Source organism: Podarcis gaigeae (genome assembly GCF_964106915.1).
Source record: "Podarcis gaigeae genome assembly, chromosome: 13".
NCBI classification, from domain to species: Eukaryota; Metazoa; Chordata; class Lepidosauria; order Squamata; family Lacertidae; genus Podarcis; species Podarcis gaigeae.
In genome coordinates this window covers 19,393,517-19,415,625 of record NC_139689.1, presented here as the reverse complement: position 1 = coordinate 19,415,625, position 22,109 = coordinate 19,393,517, and the positions used below count along the sequence as shown (strand labels likewise).

General features: G+C 44.6%; 2 protein-coding genes across 2 annotated transcripts in view; one reads left to right on the top strand and one right to left on the bottom strand.

Moving 5' to 3' along the window:
• PRKCG (protein kinase C gamma) overlaps positions 1-7,954 on the bottom strand; it is a 50,382-nt gene extending 42,428 nt beyond the window's left edge. Inside the window, exon 1 of the mRNA XM_083707811.1 lies at positions 7,272-7,954. Coding sequence (XP_083563937.1) covers positions 7,272-7,438 — 167 coding nt within the window. The 5' untranslated portion in view covers positions 7,439-7,954. The remainder of the gene's footprint in view (positions 1-7,271) is intronic.
• Positions 7,955-8,040: 86 nt separating this feature from the next.
• LOC310829419 (beta-2-glycoprotein 1-like) lies at positions 8,041-20,490 on the top strand. Its single transcript, XM_083707826.1, has 8 exons — positions 8,041-9,027; positions 15,078-15,233; positions 16,101-16,286; positions 16,500-16,611; positions 17,382-17,458; positions 17,891-18,070; positions 18,238-18,435; positions 19,033-20,490. The coding sequence occupies exons 1-8, from the start codon at positions 8,499-8,501 to the stop codon at positions 19,095-19,097; spliced, it is 1,503 nt and encodes a 500-aa protein (XP_083563952.1). The 5' UTR covers positions 8,041-8,498; the 3' UTR covers positions 19,098-20,490.
• Positions 20,491-22,109: the final 1,619 nt, after the last annotated feature.

The window sequence follows — 22,109 nt, the reverse complement described above, 5'->3', positions numbered from 1 at the left end:
CTCCTGAGGCTGCGGGGGTGCTGGTGTCGAAGCTCCAGGTTTTTCCACAAGCTGACACACAGCTGCCTTTTCGGCTAACTTCAAACAGAATTTCATACCTCTTCCAACAGCCTTTTCTCCTCATCACATCCTTATCAGTCTTTCGGAAGGATCCTCTTATCCATACAGTGCCATTACTGTATGTGGCACTTTATAGAGTCACACAATCGTAGCAGAACTCCCTGCCCTGTGGAGCTTACAAATCTAGATAGTATGGAGGATAACAGAACAAAGGCAATGGTTAACAAGGGAGAAATATTGTGCAGAATCAGGGCCATGTCTGGCATGGCATGACAGGAGATTCAAGAGCAGGGATTATTATCAGGGGTTTTTCCCAAGTCCTAATATTTTTTTGGCCTGCTGGGCAAAACATATAGGTACCTGCAAGTTTTCCTCCACGGGACAAACTGCCACTTGGGAAGAGATTGTTTTAATTGAGCAAAACAGCACTGAAAGAAAGTGTTACACTCCACAGCCTCTCTGACCTGTTCCGAACTGAAGCTCCTTCCCACCCCAGTATGGTGGGGGGATTTTTGCCCCGTGGAGGGGACATGCAGGAACCTGTATCCTTTCCTGGAGGGGCAGGGAAGCAGCCCAGGGGGTTGAATGGGAAAGCAGCTGGAAAGGAAAGGGGTAAGAGGCCCTTCTCTCCCTTTACTACTTTCTCATATCCATGCAGAAAACAGCTTCAGAGGCAGCCTTTGGTTTAAAGGAGAAAATCTGATAAAAGTTCCTCATAGCCGAGTGTAACATGTAGTTCACCCCTTTGAAGAATAAGGTGGATTCAACAGGGCTCACAGCCCTATAAAAACACCTAAGATCAGGCTGCAAGTACTTCAGCAGTCGAGCTGATCAAGGGCTTATCCACACTTCCTCTTGTCCTGCTGCTACTTCCTGGGGGAAACCGCTCTTTAACACTCAGTCAGAGCAAAAGGCAATTGGGTTTTTCCGAGAATTGGCATTTGTTCCAATTCAGATCAGGTCTTCCTTGGGAAGGGAGTGGGGCAAGGGGGAAACCCACTCAGACTCGTGCTTCCTAGCCGTGGGACTAGCGGGAGTATAGACCAGCCCTCAGTGAGATCAGAGTCCAGTGCCAGCACAGTCACTTCTGGCCATTTGGCCATGATGCAGCCATGTTGACCCAGATGCCTCCCATCTCTTCCACCCACCAGTGAGAGCTCAGGACCACCACCACCACCACCACCACCCACCCACCAAGTCAACACTCCACATCCCGTTACAAGCAGAAGCTGCTGTGTTATCTAAAGAGTAGCCAGCATGGGCCAGTGTAGTGTCGGGCAGTGGTGAAAGTGTTGTCAGGGCTTAGGAGGGAAAAGCAAGGGTGCCCTTAATGAAATCCACAAGCTCCACCCCTTGGCTCCCCTCAGGTTTAGCTACATGATGGACTCCGACCCCCTGCGATGCAAGTACTGAGTACTAGGAATAGAGAGACATAGGTTCAGATCCTTGCTCAGCTGTAAAACTTACTGAGTGAGCTTGAGCCAGTCATTGGCAATCTGCCTAACCTGCTTCACACAGAATTGTTGAGTGGGACAAAAGGGGGAGCCATGTTTACGCCCTTGAGCTGCCTGAAGGAAGAGGTAGCTGCATAAAACGCACACATAACCAGATGGTGTGGCCAATACCGTAACTTCATGAACTTTCTGCTGTCATTTGTACAAGTTCTCCTTGAATGTGACAGACCCTGTCATCGTTCCCTCTAATAATGAACTCAGCTGCTGAGTGCCAACAGGACGCTACCTAAAACGGTACCAGTAAGAAATAGCAAGGTAGCATCAGAACCTTTGGGTGAACGCTAACCTGCAAAAAGTACAAAGAATATATGGGGGGGGGCTAAAAAAGAGCAGCCCAAAGCAGGATTTAGCATGCTCAGTGGCCACAGACTGCCTCTTGGGGATGGAGAGCATGAAATAGGAATCTTAGAGGAGATCATGGCTGACTGACAGACCCAGTGAACCAGAGCACTTCAACATTTTGTTGCGGGTTCCCATTTGGGATCTGTGACATCATTCTGCTTTCCCCCTACCCATGATGTCTTTTTCGAAAGCAGGGGAGGAGTTTGCTGCTACGCCACAATGAGCTAAAACAAGTACAAACCTTGGTTAGCCTAGAGAGAGCTAAATTGCAAGCACCCAGGTTCGGGGAACACACTAAGCCAAGCCATAGATTTTCTCAGCATGGCACAGCAGCAAAATCAGGAGTAGGCAACCTAAGGCCCGTGGGCCGGATGCGACCCAATTGCCTTCTCAATCCGGCCCGCAGACAGTCCGGGAATCAGCATGTTTTTACATGAGTAGAATGTGTCCTTTTATTTAAAATGCATCTCTAGGTTATTTGTGGGACATAGGAATTCGTTCATCCCCCCCCCCAAAAAAAAGAAATATAGTCTGGCCCACTATTCCACCCCATTTCATCTTCCTATCACTTTCCTTCCTACAAAAAGTCTTAATTGTTTTGAAGTGGGTTTGTTACAGAAGAGCTCTTTGATCCACTTCTAGTTGTGCAATCCTAATTTTGCCAGTATGCTGCTTAATCACTCCTGCAAAATAGTGACAGTCTGGTGGGGACCCTGATTTCTTCTTTTGTCCTTCTCCCTGTTCCCTCCACGCCCATTGATTTCCTGCAACATCTTGCCCAATAAACAGTTCTAGAGAACTCAAAAGCTTGCAACAACTCTGTGACAGTTTGGTTAGGCCTAACAAAGTTAATACCCTATGGTGGATATCAGAGGGGGGTTTTTTGTCTTTCTTACGGACCTTTGCTCTTTTATCTGAATTTGTTTGTTTCTGTTCATATAGAGCTATCAAAGTTTTGTAGCAGCCTACAAATAACAAGAGGGACGCGGGTAGCACTGTGGGTTAAACCACAGAGCCTAGGACTTGCCGCTCAGAAGGTTGGCGGTTCGAATCCCCGCCACGGGGTGAACTCCCATGGCTCGGTACCTGCTACTGCCAACCTAGCAGTTCGAAAGCACGTCAAAGTGCAAGTAGATAAATAGGTACCACTTTGGCGGGAAGGTAAACGGCGTTTCCGTGCGCTGCTCTGGTTCGCCAGAAGCGGCTTAGTCATGCCCGCTCCCTCGGCCAATAAAGCGAGATGAGCGCCGCAACCCCAGAGTCGGTCACGACTGGACCTAATGGTCAGGGGTCCCTTTACCTTTACAAAGAACAAGAAGACAGGTTCCTACTGCAAGGAGCTTACCATCTAAAATTTGACATGAGGCACCTGTTATGCTTCTTCTTTCGCTTGTTGTTTTTAAAAATCAATAAAATCCACGGCTCTTAACCAATGACCTCGGGGAGGCAAAAGAGCGGGGGAGAGATGGAGGCTAAGAATTTCATGTGCTTGTACTAAGGCTTCAGTTTCAGTAGGGGTCAGGGACTAAGGCAGGGGTGTGGAAGCTGTTGTCCTCCTGATGTCGCTGGACTCCAGCTCCCATTAGCCCTGGCCAGCAAGGACAATGACTAGGGCTGATGGGAGTTGTAGTTCAACATCACATACAAGGACACAGTCCTAGATGAAACCACCACAGAGAAGTGTGGAAAGGCATACAACTGTAACTGCAATAAGAAGCTTACAATGAGGTGGGCAAAATATTGTTGCAATATGTACATTTCAGCAAGGCTTGCAAAGAAACATATGGCGCAACGATAATTATTATTGCATCGAAGAATGCTCTAAGCAGTTAACAACAGACAGGCTTCTGGATAAGGTCCTGCTTCGAAGGCCTTCCTCAGATGACAAACCCACAAAAAGCATTTCAAGGCCCCAGCCGCAGTTTTCACAACCAGAATGTTTATATCTCCAAAGAAGTTGCTTGATTCCAAGAGGATAACACCATTGCTAGGGTGCAAAGTTACAGGCAGCTGCACTACAGAGCCTTCTTCAACACAATAATAATTGTTGTTGAGCCATATGGTTCTTTGTAAGCTGTGCTGAAATGTATATGCTGCAATTGTGTTGGTATTTTGTCTACCTCAATATAAACTTCTTATTACCAATATATCGTTGCTATAGCTGTGTGCCTTTTGGTACTATTCTGTGGTAGTTGTAGTTCAACAACATCTGGAGGGCCACAGCTTCTGCATCCCTGGACTAAGGGGTTACAGAAAAGGTCGAGGAGAAGGGTTGAGATGGAATTTGAAGGAAGTGAGAGAAGCAGCAGCAGACAGGGATTCTGCAAGGCCTAAATACAGCACTGCCTATAGCAGAGTTTCCCAAACTTGGGTTTGCAGCTGTTTTTTGGACTACAACTCCCATCATCCCTAGCTAACAAGAGCAGTGATCAGGGATGATGGGAACTGTAGTTCAAAAACAGCTGCAGACCCAAGTTTGGGAAACTGGTCTATTGTCTGACTGGCAGGGTTTCAGGTGGTCTTTGCCAGGCCTACCTGGGGATGCCAGGGACTGAGCCTGAGATCCATTCCTTGCAGAGCATGTCCTCTGCCATCGAGGCATGTCCCCTACTGACTGCAGCGTGGGAGAAAGGCTGGAGTCATTTGTGGGAACAGGAGACATTTAGATGGCTGAGGTCACATCCACAGCATCCATTTAAAGCACTCATATAGCTTTAACAGTCCCAGAGAAGCCTAGAAGCTGTAGGTTTTTTAAGGATGCAGGATGCAGTTCCCAGCACCCTCTCTCTTTTGGGTGGGGCGGGAAGCCATAACTGTTAAAAGCGCTATAAAAGTCCTTTAAATGGATGGTGTGGCTTCAGCTTGAGGGTGGCGAAGCTGCTGAAGGAGCAATAGTCTTGGAGAGAGGATCTGTATTGGGATCTGAGCGCAGAGTGATAAAGGGGGGCAGCTTAACCATGAGAAAGATCTCATCAGCATGATATATTTAACACAAAACACTTTCTTTCCATCCCCCTGTTTTTCTCCATTCAGCTGCAGAGGAATATGGCTTGCTCTCCTTGTCTATTCATAGCAATCCAACCTTTCTGCGTACTTGAAAAACAGTTGTTACCTGAGCCTTACAACCGTTGCTTTGCCTCCCACCTGTTGGTTATATTTTTACGGATCCTTCATGTTCTCTGCCCATAATAAGCAGAAAATGTATTATGTGCTGTTTGGTGTGTGCGCGCGTTGTGTGTGTGTGACCACAGAACCATGTGTCAGAACAAATTTCCATCACTTCTGCAGCCTTCAGGAATATGTCTGAGAGAAATGTGTGTGTGTGTGTGTGTGTGTGTGTGTGTGTGTGTTTGTTTGTTTGAGAAAAGGCGCTTCTGGAGGCAGCAAAGAGGAACCCCAAATAAGAAAGGCTACAGAGAGGGAATCATACATAATTGTGGCCCATTGATATTTAGAAATATAGGGCATCACATTGTAGTTTTTTCTTGCTACACCCACTCTGAAAGCTGAAATTGCCATTTGGTATATAAAGGACTGTATTAGGCAGCAGGGACCTATATCCCATACTTAATAACATATGTATCTCTTCAAGATGACAAGAAGCCCATGAGAGTACTGTGATTTTAGCAAGTCCCCTGATATCCTACTATATAAAACCTAAATGCTCTTCCTCACTAAATGGGTTTAATGGAGAGATAGTCCACGATGAGAGAATTTACAAACACAGCAACTCTACCACAATTGTGCACCTGTCAGAACTACAGGCTGTAGGAAAACAATCCCAAAATGAGGACAACTAGTAACAAAACACATTGAAACCAAAGGCCAGGGATATCTCTGACCAGCAATATCTCTTCGGAATACCTGAGTGTTCCTAGGCAATGCATGGGCCATGCATTGTTGTTTAAACTCAGAACCTATTTCCAAACTTCCAAAATATGGGTCAGGATTATGGATCCTGGAGATGATGACTATTTAAACAGTTATTTCTAGTGTGGGTTTTGACATCCTAAGGATCACATCCTTTAAAAATATATATCCAAGTTTCTAGTCCTGGTTATTATGTGTTGAAACATCTCCTTGCCCTTCCCTCACTTCTATTCACCTCCATCAACATCATCTTTGCCACAAATAAATCCTACTTATTTCCACAGCTGAATCACAGAAAGTAAGATGAATTATGCAAAACTAGACACATTACGCAAATACACTTAATTTGCATAATACATTTTGATACACTCAATTCGCCCAACACATTCTGATTGCAGAATTAGATTTCCCAGAAGCAGAAATGTGGGCAAAAGAGAGAAGCACAGAATACACACAGGTAGTCATGGGGGCTCTTGGCTGAAACTAAAGGCTCTGCAGGGTCAAACTGAATTATATAGGGCCATGGGTTATGGGGGAGATGGAGGGACAGAGGATATGGCAAGATGTAGAGATATATTGGAAAGAACTAACTAGATCAATTGTGCCAAAGGCTTGGTATTACATGCAAATACAATAAATATAAATAAGAGGCTGAATGGATGGAAGTATGGATTTATAGATTGAGGAAAATCTACAGAAACAAAACTAGGGTGGTAAAAGGTGATCAGACCATGTAGATCTATGGGGCTTCAGAGACATATAGAGGAGTAATGGGATTATAGGACAAGGAACATCTGCAAGAAGGAAGACGAGAGAGAGAGAGAGAGAGAGAGAGAGAGAGAGAATCACTTTGCTTGTATAAATTCCTCCGTTTGAACCTTGGCATCATCTTGGGAGGCAGAGTAAAAGTAGATACCTTAGTTAAAAAAAAACTTGAAATAAAAGCCAGTAATGGTAGGGGAGGACAGGACCATTGGTCAGCTCAACTTCAGGACCAAGACTGCCCAAATTCTCCAGCAAGAAATTATATGACCTATCCAAATTTTACATAAATTAGCATCACTTTTTTGTTACAGAGACGAACAAGGACTTACACAGGACACTGCAGCCTTACCCCCTAACCACTAGAATTCCTACTTAGTAACCTCTGAGTTTTAGAGATTTCACCAAGCATGGCCCAAGACTAATCTGCACAACCACAATGAGGACTAGAAAGGTACCTAAAAAAATAAAAACAGAACAATCAGGTTATCAGGGTGCTGAATTCTGTGCTTGCTACTGTTTCTGCATCTAGACAGAACTACAGAACACAGGAAGCCCTGAATAAGGTAGCCCTTTATGGAGAAGAGTGATAGGACCACAGGGTTATGGAATGTGGGGCGCAGGATTGCACAAGCAGCAGTAAAAGGGGTGGCAAGATCAAAGGCAAAGGGTTACAGGGGGTCAGTGCAAATAGGGTCACATCACAGGGTCAGGTTCTCTCACCAGATAAAGTCTGTGCAATGGCTGCAGAAGGTGGGTTGCTTGAAGAAGCGAGCGGTGAACTTGTGGCTCTTCACCTCGTGGATGACCTTCTGGCGTAGCGCCCCCTTGCGGCAGAAAAGCGGCTTAGTCAAGCATTCAGTCTCTGTTGGGGAGCTCAGCAGCGCCATGGTGCCACCTGGGGGAAGCCCCAGCACCTTAACTGCTAGGGTCTTCAAGAGGGAGGGGCGGAGGGGTAGGAAAGAACCAGAGGGAAGAGGCGATTAAAAGCAGGCAAGAAAGATATGGGAGCTGGAGGGAGCAGATGGGTGGATGAGGAAGAGGGACCGGTGGATCGTGGATCGTGCAATGAATGAGAGAAGAGGTGGAAAGTGGAGAACTGATGGAGGACGGAAAAGGACTGGAGGGATGTAGAAGGATGGATGGGGAGAAAAAGGAATGGGGAGGGATGGGAGATGAAGGAGGGATGGGCAACGAAGAGGTGAATGGAGTAAAAAAGAGAAAGAGAGAACAGAAAGAGAAGAAGATAGTGATAGGGAGAATGCCAAAACTGCTGATGGAAAAAAAAGAGAAGAGGCAGAGGTGAAAGCTCCCAGCAACAGCTCCACAGAACGAGAGACAGAGAGAGATGGAGAGAGAGAGAAACAAACAGGTTGTGGATTTGGGCTGTGTCTGTTTCTCGCCCAGGAATGGGAGATTTGGACGGGGGAGGCTGAGGCTGAGCAAGGGGGGAGGAGGGGGAGGAGTCAGAGTTTAAAGAGGAATCGCTGGGAAGGCTTTTCTCTCCCCCCACAGAAGCAGCCAGGGATCTCTCCCCTCTAACTCTTTTTCTACATTGTGCTGCCCACTAAGAAAACCCACCAGGTGCCTTGGTATCCACCCCTCTCTCGCCCACACACCAGGCACACGCACACACCCATGGGATTTCTTTCTCACTCCCTGAAGAAACCAGAATTTCTGAGCAAGAGTAAGGAAAATCTAAAGAGATTGGTGAAAGCAGCTGAGGGGAGAAGCTGAGATACTAAAAGGATCGCCTCCTGAATGCAATTGTGGAAGAATAAAGTGGTGCTATTAAAGAAGACTCACAACAGGGAGCCAGCTTTTCTGGATTCTCTGGGGGAGCAGAGAAATCCAGAGTGGAGAGAGTTAGGGTGATCCTTTTTGGAGAAGAGTAGGGCTTAGGCAGGTGTGGGATTTGTGGAGGTTTAGGACTCCTGGGTTCCTCTCTGTATGCTGACCCCCCCCCCAGCTGTCTGTTGTCTTGCTTTGGAGTTCAGAGTTCCCTGTGACAAATGTGGAAGGCAGGTTGCCCTTTGGCAAGGTCCCATCCAGGCCTTGTTAATGAATAACTTTGGACACACAGTGGGAGAAATGGACATATATTTCAGAGGGGTGCTCAAACCCCAGTTACTTATAAGGCCGTCCCGTCAGCCTGCAAGACAAAATCCAGGAGCTTCGGCTGCCACCCTGGCACCCATTAATTTTGGTTCCTTTCTCAGAGCACCCAGGAATCTTGTGTCTCTGCCCCCTTGTCTCAAACTGCATTATCTAGGAGGCGCTAATACCCACTCCCAAAAACTTTCCTTGGACCAGCTAACCGTTGCCTCTCTCCCAGAGAACGCAGGAAAGAACCTGTCTCCCCAAAACTTAGGTGTAATCAAGAGACGCGGGTTGCATCCTCCTCGCATCATGTCCTCGCTCCTTTTCCTGGCACTGCTGGCGGTTCTCTGGTTCTCACAAGGCTCTGGACAAGTGGGAGGTGAGTCCCCACAGTCGCTTCACCCCTTTTCTGCTTTCAGTCCCTCTACCTGACTTTTCACCTCCCCTTCCTCATATTCCTTACAAGCTGCTATATTAGGAACGTCGGTAGGTGCCATATACTAGGTCAGGCTATTTATCCATCTAGTCCTCTGTTGTCTGACAGGCAGGAGCTCTGCAGAAAGAGGTCTTTCCCATCAGCTCCTTGCTGATCCTTTTAACTGGAGATGACAGGGGTTTAACCTGGGACGTCCAGCACGTTAAGCAGTGAGCAATGCTGGGCCGGCTCTACCATTAGGAAGTGTGAGGCAGTCATGATTTGGGGTATCATGAAAGGGCAACAGAATTGTGTGATTAGTTTTTATATTTGGCAAGCTGCTTGGGAGACTTTTATCTTTCATTAAGGATTGTATAAATTAATAAATAATGGTGATTTAAAATAACAACAGCGATTTAGATTATTGTGATTTCTTTTTTATTTCCTGGGAGAGGCGTGTGTGAGAGATTTTCTGTCTCATGTGCCAAAGCAAGCCTTAGGTACTACTATGTGCCTTCACTTTGGCAGGACAGGTGTGTTATGTGCCATCTGCCGCTCCTTCTCAGGCAGCAATATGTCTTGGGCCAGTTCCGCTCCACCTTCCAGCCACTGACAAAACTCAAAGCTCTTGACTTGCTGAGGGAGGGACAAGGGAAGGCAGCATTTGCTATTCTACCTCAGGGAGAAAAATGTCTTGGACCGGCCCTAGAGCTGTGCTCCATCTCTACACACTGTGGAAAGATTGTACAGTGGTATCTCAGGTTAAGAACTTAATTTGTTCTGGAGATCCGTTCTTAAGCTGAAACTGTTCTTAACCTGAGGTACCACTTTAGCTAATGGGGCCTTCCGCTGCTGCCGCGTCGCCGGAGCACAATTTCTGTTCTCATCCTGAAGCAAAGTTCTTAACCTGAGGTACTATTTCTGGGTTAGCAGAGTCTGTAACCTAAAGTTTCTGTAACCGGGAGCATATGTAACCCGAGGTACCACTGTATTTGCGTTCGGCCCATTTTCAAATTTAAGCTACCATCTTATATAAATCCAGGCTGCTGGGCACAAGCAAGCCAAACATAGTTAGAGCAACAATTTTTGTGAAAATTGTTATATCAGTGATATATCAGTGAAATGATATATCCTGGCATCAGCTGCGATGTTGCAGGGGGTCCTGGAGTGTTCTGGGGACCCGACTGTAGTGCTCAGCCACTTGGAGCAGAAAACCCCCAGCTGTACCAGCTGTGTGCCTCAAACAGGACACAGGAGAAAATAATATACTCTCCCCTGCCCCCAAAGACGAGTAGGTTGGAAGGGCCATAAGCTCAGTGTTAGAGCAGCTGCTTTGCAGGAAGACAGTCCCAGGTTCAATCTATGCTAGGAGAGAAAGCAGTCTGAAATCCTGGAGACTTGCTAGCTACCAGTTAGTGCAGACAGTGTTGAACTAGATGAACCATGGTCTGACTTGGTATAGGACAGCTTCCCATGAACACTTTATTATCTGTTCATTTTCTCTCACCCCTTTGTACTTTTCCCTAAAGCGTTTTTCACTAAAGGTTCAGGGTGCCAGATTTTTCTGTTTTCATTCTGTGTTTGGAGAGGATCACAGAATACAAGCAGCCCAAAGTATAAAGCACCACTTTGTGAGAAGGAACTGTAGAGCCACAGAGTTGTGGAATTTATATATCCTGAACTATCTGTTGGCTTTTGACACATACTTTAAGATGCCAGGACTCTTAACCTTCTCGGACCTGTCCCGTGTCCAAATAGTTTCCCATTTTCCTAACACGCTCTACCCTCATAAAGACACTTGCATATATTTAGATTTCTAGGCTCTGCAGTCTTAAAACTGAGGGTGTATAACCAGAATCCCTTCCCTCGCAGTCACTTTCAACACTTTTTATAGAAAGAAAACTGAAGCAAAAGCCAAGCATACAAAGAGAGAGACTGGAATTGGGCTGAGCTACAATAGGAATCTAGTTAGCTCACTGAAGTCTGAGCCCCTTACTCATAAGAACTTAAAAAGAGCTTGCTGGATCAGGCCAGTGGCCCATTTAGTCCAGCATCCTGTCCTCACAGTGGCCAACCAGATACCTTATTCTCTGCCTACTGTGTAAGATTGCCAGGTAAGGCTTCTTTCTTTCTGCTGTTTTCCTAACTTCCATTCACTTTTCTTCTCCCTATTCCCACACATATTCTCTCTCTCTCTCTCTCTCTCTCTCTCCATCCAGTGTACAATTTCTAAAATGGGAAGTATCAAGCTTTTATGCCTAATTTTATCTCTGTCTATTATTAAATCAATGTATCTATCCATCTACTCATGGTGCAAATTGTCAAAAAAAATTTTTTTAATGCACACAGTTGTTACTAATGTGTTGTCGAGGATTAATGGGTTTGAGAAAGATCCAGACATCTTTCTTTAAGCTCACGCTTCTATTTCAAGGATATCACATTTCCCCTGCAATTAAAAGCATATATATATATATATATATATATATATATATATCTCCTACCAATCCCAGAAAATAGGTTTCCTGTCCCTCCCCCACGTTAGTTCTTGAATTTAGAGGGCTATGTGAAGTAACGTGACTGCAGAATGGATGTAGCACTATTGCAATTTAGCTTATACAAAGCAAACAAGGCAACTGAGGCTCACTTTGCAGATCATCAGGGTAAGCACACTGACTGCTACATAGCTAGGTTCTTACCTGCAGAAATAAAGCATCCTCATGACGGACTGCATAAGTCATGTTATTAAATGTAAGCTGTTTAATAATAGTATTTTTTATATATTTATTATTCAATATTCTGAGCATTTTATTTTAATTTTGTTAGCTTACAGGACCATTAAAATTTGTACCTCGGTGCAATATAATTTGGGAACTGAGTTTACAAGCTGATGTTAGAGCTACAACATCCAATCTAATTCTTGTACTTTTCCTTGTACTTTCCCATTGTCCCTTTCTTCCTGTTTTCTGAAACACTTTGCCTGTTGCAGAGCTCTGGAGAATGTAAAAGCTTGCCATTATTTTTTAATTTGGTTGGTCCTTATAAAAGTGGATCTTTGGGGGGGGTGTTTTTTCCCAAAATCCAGCTATGGATTTTGGAGGTTTTTTCCTTTCTGGGTCAGCTATAATTAGGCGTGTTACCTTTGGATGTATTGCTACTCACATGGCACCTTCGAGTGTTGCAGTCTAAATATTAAAATAAATATTTTTTTTAAAAAAGCAACAACATGTATGGACATAAACAGGTAGACAGCATTTCTTGTAAAAGGCAGCTTTTCAAGCCAAGTACCGGTATATATTTCTCCACCTGGTGGCCATTGCCAGCATCACAACTTTTCTCATTCAAGTTTGGAAAGGAAGGAAATGTTCATTTTGCTTAAGATACAAAGCTCTAAATATCCCTCTTTTTAACCCTCATGCCCTTCCATACAGAATATATTTAAGCCAAAGTCTCAAGATCTCTTCAAATGAGTGTTACTTCCCATTAACACCCTAGCAACTGCTGTCATGCTCACAATTACTTTTGCAGGAATTAGCAGGTGATAATGTTTATTATCTCCATATTGTGGAAAGTTCCACTGGCTGATTTCACTGGCACTTGCAAAAAGGCTCTTAAAACTATGGGAACAGCATGCCAAAGAAGTTTCTTTCTGGTCCATTTGTAACCCTTCCAGTAATCAGGACCAGTGACAAAGTAGCCTTTCGACATTCGCATATGTGGAATTTCAGCCCCACATTTGAGACTGCAAGTACACAGTCAAGACTCATGGTTATTTGTAAAAAAATACGGTAGCCTAGCAGACAGGGAACACAACTCTGGGACTTTTGCTCAGGCCACCATTGATTCTGTCATCTGTAAGAGAACCAGGGTAACTGATGGACCCAACTTGCTTCGGAAAGTGAATGACGTGATAATAAGAGTTTTGGAGGGAGTACAACCCTGACCGGAACATGTCGTCTACCTTGGACTGGGAAACTACAGCCGGTGGAACTACAGCCCATTAGTGTGAATGGGGCAGTGCCCCACCAACCTCAAGTTGCCTTCGGCCAGCCCCCATGTGTCTGCCTTCCAAGGGGTGGCACCGGCTACCGCTGCTAAGAATCATTAGGAAAGGAACTGAAAGTGCCAATATTATAAAGTGGTTACACAAATCCATGGGTAAATCCTATTTGGAATGCTGTGTACAGTTCTGGTTGCCTTACCTCAAAAAGGATATTGTTGAGTTGGAAGAGGTTAAGGAAAGCGCAACCAAAATAAACAAGGGATGGAACAACTACAGTGGTACCTCGGGTTAAGTACTTAATTCGTTTCGGAGGTCCGTTCTTAACCTGAAACTGTTCTTAACCTGAAGCACCACTTTAGCTAATGGGGCCTCCTGCTGCCGCTGCGCCACTGGAGCACGATTTCTGTTCTCATCCTGAAGCAAAGTTCTTAACCCGAGGTAATATTTCTGGGTTAGCGGAGTCTGTAACATGAAGCATATGTAACCTGAAGAGTATGTAACCCGAGGTACCACTGTACTCCCCAATGCGGGAAGGTTGCAGCATTTGGGGCTTTTCGGTTTAGAGAAGAGGCAAGTAAAAGGCTAGAAGTTTATGAAATTACACATGGCATGGAGAACATGGATAGAGAAGGGGGGGGGGAATCCTTCTGCCATATCATTAGAGCTCATGGACATCCAATGAAACTGAATTTTGGAGGATTCAGGACAGACAAAAGAACGTACTTCCTCACACAGTACATAAACAGTAAAACTACAGAATTTGCCGCCACACCAGGCAGTGATAGCCGCCATCTTGGATGGCTTTAAAAGAGGATTAGACAAGTCCGCTGAGGTAGAGGCTTTCAATGGCTACAAGCCACAAAGTCCACAATCTGCCTCCCCAGTCAGAGGCGATAGGCTTCTGAATACCAGTTGGTGACAACCACAGGAGGGAGAGGGCCCTTGCTCTCAGGCTTCCTAAAGGCATCTGGGAGCCTGTGTCTCTCACTTCTCTGCCACCTCAGTGGATATTCCCTGCTGTCAGCCTTTCTCTTAACTGAGCAGCCCCCAAATATCTTTCCCAAAATCTCCAGATATTATTTTGTTTTTATATGCTCATCATGATTCATTCTGGTTGGAGCCGGTGGGGTTAGCACAACATGCTGTTTTTAGGGTGGGGGGGATTGGTTTTTATGTTCTAGTGTACATCACTTAAATATTGTTTTAATAATAAGCAGTTTACAAACGGTTTTGAATTTTTAAAAATAATAAAAACAAAAGATTTGGCTTTTTTTTAAAAAAAAAAAGCTAGGTTCATATTCTAACAGGTAACCCAATTGTTGTTGATTGCTGTCAACAGATTCAACGGATAATAATTCTTATTCTGTTACAATTCGGTTGGGGGGGTGAAGGTTCTGCCTGGTTTTTTGAGTTCAGATTTAGGTTCAGTCTGACATCCTGCTTGTACACAAACCTAAACAAACAAGCACACGGCAGGAGTCGGAGACATTGCAAGAGTAATGAGGCACAGCTTAAAAATTAGGTTCAGCTGAGGCACATTTGAGAAGCTCGCTAGGAGGAAATGAGCCACAATGCCGAAATTATCTCATTCACCACAGGGAAAAGCAGGACCAGGACTACCATGAGATGGGAGATTTCAAAACAACGTTAAAGGATGGCCAACTGCCAATTATTTAGTTTACTGTGATATTTTGTATCGCCTTGAGGAGGAGACACTATTTGAATTTTTTGTTTGAGGCAACAAAGCATCTTGGAGCTTCTTCTTAGGGCATAGCTGTCAACTTTCCCCTTTTCTTGTGAGGAATCCTATTCGGAATAAGGGAATTTCCCCTAAAAAAAAGGGAAACGTTGACAGCTATGTGTTAGGGAAGGGAAGGAAGGTATTTTCACCTTCGACTCCCCCATTATAGACACACAGACATAGCTCTTAAATACGATTGTATATCACTCGCCTCTTTCCCCAGTCTCATTCCCTCGTATCTGTGTAACCACTTATCTTTTCTTCTATTTGCAGTCAGGAATCTGACTGACCCCAAATGTCCACTGCGGAAGAAGAATTTTACAATGCTGACAGGGCAGACGTGCCAGAAGAACTGTGAGCGCCGCAGATGCTCTAAAAGCAGGAAGTGTGAATGTGACGGGGAATGTGGAATGAGCTGCATTTCTACAGGTAGAAACTTGACTACCTAGTCCACACAAAGGAATATTCACAGAAAATCCAGGCATTTACATGCTTCCCAGTCCTTCCTACCTAACTCTGCCCTAGCCACTTTATAGAGATTTCAGAAGTGCTCTGTTACCAGAAAAAAAATCCTTTAAACCAGGTTAGAGAACTTGATACTTCTGATTCCCAAACTCCAAACTTCAGCCAGTCTTGATCCCCTATTCCAGAAGAACCTAAGATTTGTAGTTTTATGTCAGTTTCAAGATATGTATGTGTTTGTTTATATATTGAAAGTTGCTTTGAGTTACTTTGGTTGTTTTTTTTTAAATCAATAAATAATCAATAATCGTTCCCAGATCCTTTTCTCCTCCCTGCACATCTCCAATCACATTCCACTTGCAATGATCCCAACATGCTAGGTCATAGCCTCTCATTTTTCCTTATGAAACAGGTTTCATTTCTCTTCTGGCTCCCATAACTCCAAAACACCACCTAGCCCACATTCACCATCCCATTAGGTGCAAAGAACTGTTTTCTAGTATTCCCAGCCCTGCTCTCGCATCTAGCCTTCCATTTATTCCTTTTCCAGAGGAGTCCTGGTCTCCAGATTCCTTAACCCCTCCTTTGCCCCATTTAAGAAAATTCAATATTCCTGATTGCCAGTTCCCTGTTGCTTCAACCTACTACACCCCAAAAGATCAGTGCTCCTGGTTTTCATCTCTTTCTGTCCATTAGACCTTCTATTTCCTCACAAGAACCCAGGAGTTCTTCTTCCAACATGGATCACTAGACCCTGAGAATCCAGGCTCAACTCTTTCCCACAAAATTCCGGGTTCTCATCAGCCACCATCTTTCTTTCCGTATTCTTCCAAGGCTTGAGGTGTGCATGGCCGGTGACAATTGACAATGCAGAGACACAACTGGTCCAGGAATCCACTATGTTTGGGGACTTAATGGAGGTGACATGCAAGCCTGGATTTATAATGGCTGATGGGCAGGAAGTGGCAGTAAGTCGCTGCCAAGGAGACGCGAAGTGGAGCTTCACTTTACCCTGTGAAGGTAATCAACCATTTCCTACCATTGTCATCAATAATTACCAGGAGGGACCAAGCTCGCAAGCACCTCTTATTCAATCTAGAACAGCCACTGATAACCCTCCACCACTACAGTGCCTCCACCAGATGACAAACAAAATCCAACAATTGGTCTAATGCACCAAGGATACAGACTTATCAAGCATTTTTTTTCCTCCCCCTTCCTCTTCTTTATCAGATGCTCTTAACCCACCATCCCACTGCAAATCTCCACCAGAGATCGAAAATGGATCCCATGAAGGGGGCCCTTACAACACAGGAAAGGAAGTGCACTACTGGTGTGACTATGGGTAAGTCAGTTGTTCAGGTTGTGAGCCTGAGGGCAGGGACTGTCTTAGAACTGATTTGTGTCTTTCTGGGCTAAAGAGCGTGTTAGAAATGATGTAAATAAAACTATCCTCAACTCCATCACTTACTCCAACACGCTGATCAGCATACACATCCCATTTTCTTTTATTTTATTTGTGGCGCTGTGGTCTAAACCACTGAGCCTAGGGCTTGCCGATTGGAAGTTTGGCGGTTTGAATCCCTGCAACGGAGTGAGCTCCCATTGCTCGGTCCCAGCTCCTGCCAACCTAGCAGTTTGAAAGCACGTCTAAGTGCAAGTAGATAAATAGGCACTGCTCCAGGGGGAAGGTAAACAGCATTTTCGTGCGCTGCTTTGGTTTCGCCAGAAGCAGCTTAGTCATGCTGGCCACATGACCCAGAAAAACTGTCTGTGGACAAATGTTGGCTCCCTCGGCCAGTAAAGCGAGATGAGCACGCAACCCCAGGGTCATTCGCGACTGGACTTAACTGTCAGGGGTCCTTTACCTTTACCTTTATCATACCATTCTCATGCAAAAACACCACTGAGAGTGTCTGAACATATATATAATGTTACAATTTCATAAAACGAGGTAGAACAATAAAAAAGTCAGTCAGCTGTTTTTAAAAAGCATAAAAACATTGTCTGCCTCAAAATATAAATCTAATAAATACTATCTTATATCTGGACTCAAGCGGAAAGCTACTGAATACTTCCTTCTGATTTCTTCTTCTTCTTCTTCCTACCTCACAGATATCGCCTAGAGGGACCCAGCTCTCTTTTATGCCAAGAGAATGAGGAATGGTCACATGCAGCCCCAACCTGCCACCGTAAGTAGTTAAGATTATTGGGGTGGTGGGGACCAAGCTTCTTTCTGGCTGCTTGATTAGTAGAAATGTTCTATTCCTTAGTAACACAGATCCACACATTTCACCACATATACCTCAAATAAACCAGAGGAAACTCCACCTGGAAGTACATTATAAGTTCTGAGTCAAAGGCGAAGGAACTTCTGCCTTTACCAACCAATAGGCTGATATATCCATCCATTCACACATACACATGCTGACCTACCCAATAAAGCATCCATCATCCTTCTATACATCACTCCATATTTATTTCTCTGTTCATAAATCCAAATAAACACCCATCCATGAGTTCTCTATCTGTACATCCTTTCCATCCATTTACACACACACACACACACACACACACACACACACACACACATACTTAGAATACTTTTCTTTTTCTCTCCCTAGCTGTGACCTGTTCCCGACCCCCCAATATTGCTGAAGCAACCCTGGTTGCTGTGCACCAGTCTGAATACCCTGTGGGAACTGTCATCTATTACTTGTGTAACAAGGACTTCCTCTTAGATGGCTCTAACAGAGTGGTTTGCCTGGAGAATGGAAACTGGTCCCAACTACCCTACTGCAGAGGTACTTTCCTCCTAATCCCCACTGCTTTTTACATACTGACAATTACTTTACCAACCCATCCATTAGATTCCATACCAGCACCCCCATTGTCTTTGCTGTTCCAGATGGTGAAAAGCCAATGGGTCTGTCAACTGTACTTAACAGGCTTTGTTTCTTACCCTTACCAGCCCGCTGTCCCATCACTGCCAAGAGGAGCCGGATGATCTACCAAGGGCGTAAGCTCTGGGTCTATGAGATCCCTGATGGTCTGGTTCATCATGGAGAAATTGTCACATTTTTCTGCCGTAGTGAGAACAAGACCTGCAGTTTTACGGCCGACAGCCAGTGTTTCGATGGTGTGTTGAAGATGCCCGACTGCTACGATGGTGAGACAGAAAACAACCCTGCACAAAACAACATTGGGTGTTAAGTTTTGGTAGACTGGGGGCAGGAGGCTGGAACTGTTACAAATATTATTGCTTTATGCTCGTGGGAGGCAGGTCTCCACAAGCTAGTCTCTCTTGCAATATATCTCAGAACATTGAGCTCATGACTGGTGCGGTATGCGCCATATTCCAGGCACTGTCCTCGATTTGGGGCTCCACTTCCAGATTTCATTGTGGAGAAGTTCAGTTCCTCATTAAAACAAACTTGAAGTCTGTACAAGTATATAAAAATAATCATCCCTCTAACACCAAAATTGTGCAATCAGCACGCAAAGGAACCGAAGTACACTTGAGTAATTAACCACAATTATAGAACCGTTCATTTCTGATCAAAGAGCTTGAGATGGGATTGGGAAATGCATAGCCTAAAATCTTAGTATTCCTAATTTAGATATTCTGCTAGCTTCACAGAGGATTTGCACCATCCCCTGTTTGAGGGATGGGGGACACCATACATAGTCAAGAGGGTCCATTTTTATTATATTCCAACCCTCATTGCAAACAGCCTTGTTGATTCCCTTCTCTTTCTTCTTACAGAGCCTACCTATCTGCAATACCACCTGTTCCCCAAAAGAGTTGTATCTGAAATACCTGCTTGTTAAATACCATACATTCCCCAATGAGATGCTTCCTTCTCTTCTTGTTCTGGCTCAGCAGGCCTCTTGGAAGTGCGGAAAAGACAGATGGAAAAGAGGCAATCAACACAAGCAAATAGGAAACCAGCCACATTTGAAACAGAGATCAGGCCTGGGAATTTAAGTATACTGATGGCCAACAGCTAGCTATTTTATTGTACTCTATTTATTTTCTATCTTTGTTGCTCCCCAGATGAGCAAGAGATCCCTTTCAGGTCATAAAAACATGCAAGTCAATTTCCTATGTACCCCTTGTTTTTCTCCATTCATCAAGCTGTATGGCTGGATTGACAAATCAGTGCCAACATGATACCACTGGAGGGCTTTTTAAACATGAAGGCAGTTTCATGCAGTAGTTTTTATATAGTGTGTCAAGCATTCAGTACACTTCACATAAATTAATTGCAGTGATCCTACCAATAGCCCTGGAAGGTGAGATTTGAATTATCCATTATATACGAGGGAAGGGCTGAGTCTGAGTAAACAGTGAATGGCTAAGGTTACCCAGAGAGTATATGTGGCTCAAGGAAGTTAATCTGTACCAAGGACTTCTGATCTTATACAGTGGTACCTCGAGTTACATACGCTTCAGGTTACATACGCTTCAAGTTACAGACTCCACTAATCCAGAAATAGTACCTCGGGTTAAGAACTTTGCTTCAGGATGAGAACAGAAATCGTGCTCTGGCAGCACGGCAGCAGCAGGAGGCCCCATTAGCTAAAGTGGTGCTTCAGGTTAAGAACACTTTCAGGTTAAGAACAGACCTCCAGAACGAATTAAGTACTTAACCCGAGGTACCACTGTATTGCAGTTCATATCTTACGAATTATGCTACACCAGCTTTCTGTATGCTTAGAAAATATTCCTCCACCACAAAAGGGATTGTATTCAAGTAAATTAAAAAGAGGGAAGGCAAACAGTTTAAAGTTGCAATCTTATGTATTCTTACTTGGAGTAAACATAAATTAACTTGATGAGGGAGGCTTACAATGCAGTCCTACACGTCTCATCAGAAGTATGTCCCATTGAGCTGAACGGAGCTTACTCCCAGGGAAGCTGATGTAGAACTGCAGCCTTCTTTCTTACAACTCATCCACAGAACTGAGCTGTGCAACAGGCAAAAAAACTGAACATAGCCTCAGATTGGTGGTGCTACAGGAAGCAAGCTGGAGCCAATCGTAACAATGGGAAGGTGCAACATTCGTCCCAGGCTCCGAGGCCTTGTGCCATGGGGCTGTGTATGAAGAGAATGGAAACATAAGGCAACTGAAAAACAAGCCTGGAATGAGGTTTACAGCTGATGCTACTGGATACTCGTGTAAATTGATTTGTACATAATAAACTGCACTTGTTATACAACAGTGTGAACTTGTGCTCACCATGCAACATGGGAGAAACAAAACAGACCTTTGAGGTGCGCTGGTCGTGCTGCTGCAGATGGTTTTAGAGTTGTCACTCTTTTGAGCAGGGCTTTTCCACAGATGAAATTAGGAACATCCCCATCACTTGGGTGGGTGGCACTGAAACTCCTTAATGTAAGCAAACCTTGGCTCTCATCCAAAGTGGCTGCCTGCCATGTTTTGATAACCTGGGGTGTCATTAAATGGCACCCAGGTGAATGTCATGACCTGAGACCCACTGCGATCAACACAGCAAGTAGGAATTTCTGATCATACCTTGCTTCCCCAGCACTGATATGTCGGCTCTAAGTCAGTTTCTAATTACAATAGCTTACAGTCCGCTATCAGCAGGTAGAAGGACACCAAGAAGAGCTTGTGCCAATTCGGAATGCAGGGAATCCACAACAAATTCAGATTTTACCATTCTACCTGGACTACAAATGTAGCCCATACCACTCTAACTAGGGCAAGGCCTACAAGTAGCACTGTCTTGAGGGCCCCCTGAACTGAGGGCTCTGGCTGCATATGCATACCCTCCAACATTTCTCCAATGAAAACAGGGATGTCCCGTTCCATAATGGTAATTTTACTATTTATACCCCCCCACATCTTCCTGCATTGCCCCAGCCACTCTGGGCAGCTTCCAACATATATAAAAAGATAATTAAACATTAAACATTTTTTAAAAAAACTTTGCTATACAGGATTGTCTTCAGATGGCTTGGGGGCCGGATAACTCCCTACCTTCCAACATTTCTCCAATGAAAATAGGGACACCCTAAGGAAAAGTTGGACATTCTGGGATCAAGTCAGAAACTGGGATGTCTTATCTAAATGAGGGATGTCCCTGGAAAATAGGGACACTTGGAAGGTCTACATCTGTTGAATTTCTGCATTTCTTGTAGCTCTTAAAAGACAAAGGAGCACTACTTGACAGGGACGCAGCAATTTGAGGTTACTGGCTGGAATTCACATGTACCTTCTTCTCTCCACTCCATCCTTTTTGGCCAACCATTTTGCCAGTTCAAGGGGAGAGAGCCTAGGCCGAGGTTTAGACTGACTGGGGCCAAGCATATTTCAGCCTGATGAAAATGTGGAAGAGAAAACCATATGTCTTATGCCTCCATTTTTAAGCTCCTCTACAAACAGAGATGGGAAACATTTAGCAGTCCCCTTTCTGTCACAAAGTGCTCCCCAACCCCTTCCCGGCTTGTTGCTAGGCAACAGGCCTATTTCCCCCTGGAGCCTTAGCAATGGTGACAGGGGTTGGGGTACGACACCAGCGCCTAAACTGAGAGAAATAAAAGGAACATGGGGCCTGGGATGGGGCGTGGGGGGAGGTGTGAGTCTCTGAGGAGGGCCTTAAAGTTCCCACAAAGATCTGCAAGTGAGGTGATCTCAACCCCTTAGATTAACAAAGAGGTGACAAGATGTTGGGTGGGAACTGGATTTCACCTCACTACCTAACGTGTAGAAAAGGGAGGCAGCAAATCTAAAGGCTACACAAATCCAAAAGCAACACAAAACCAGAAAATTTAGTATTGAATATGATGCCCTTCAGTGAGTCCTACCCAGTGC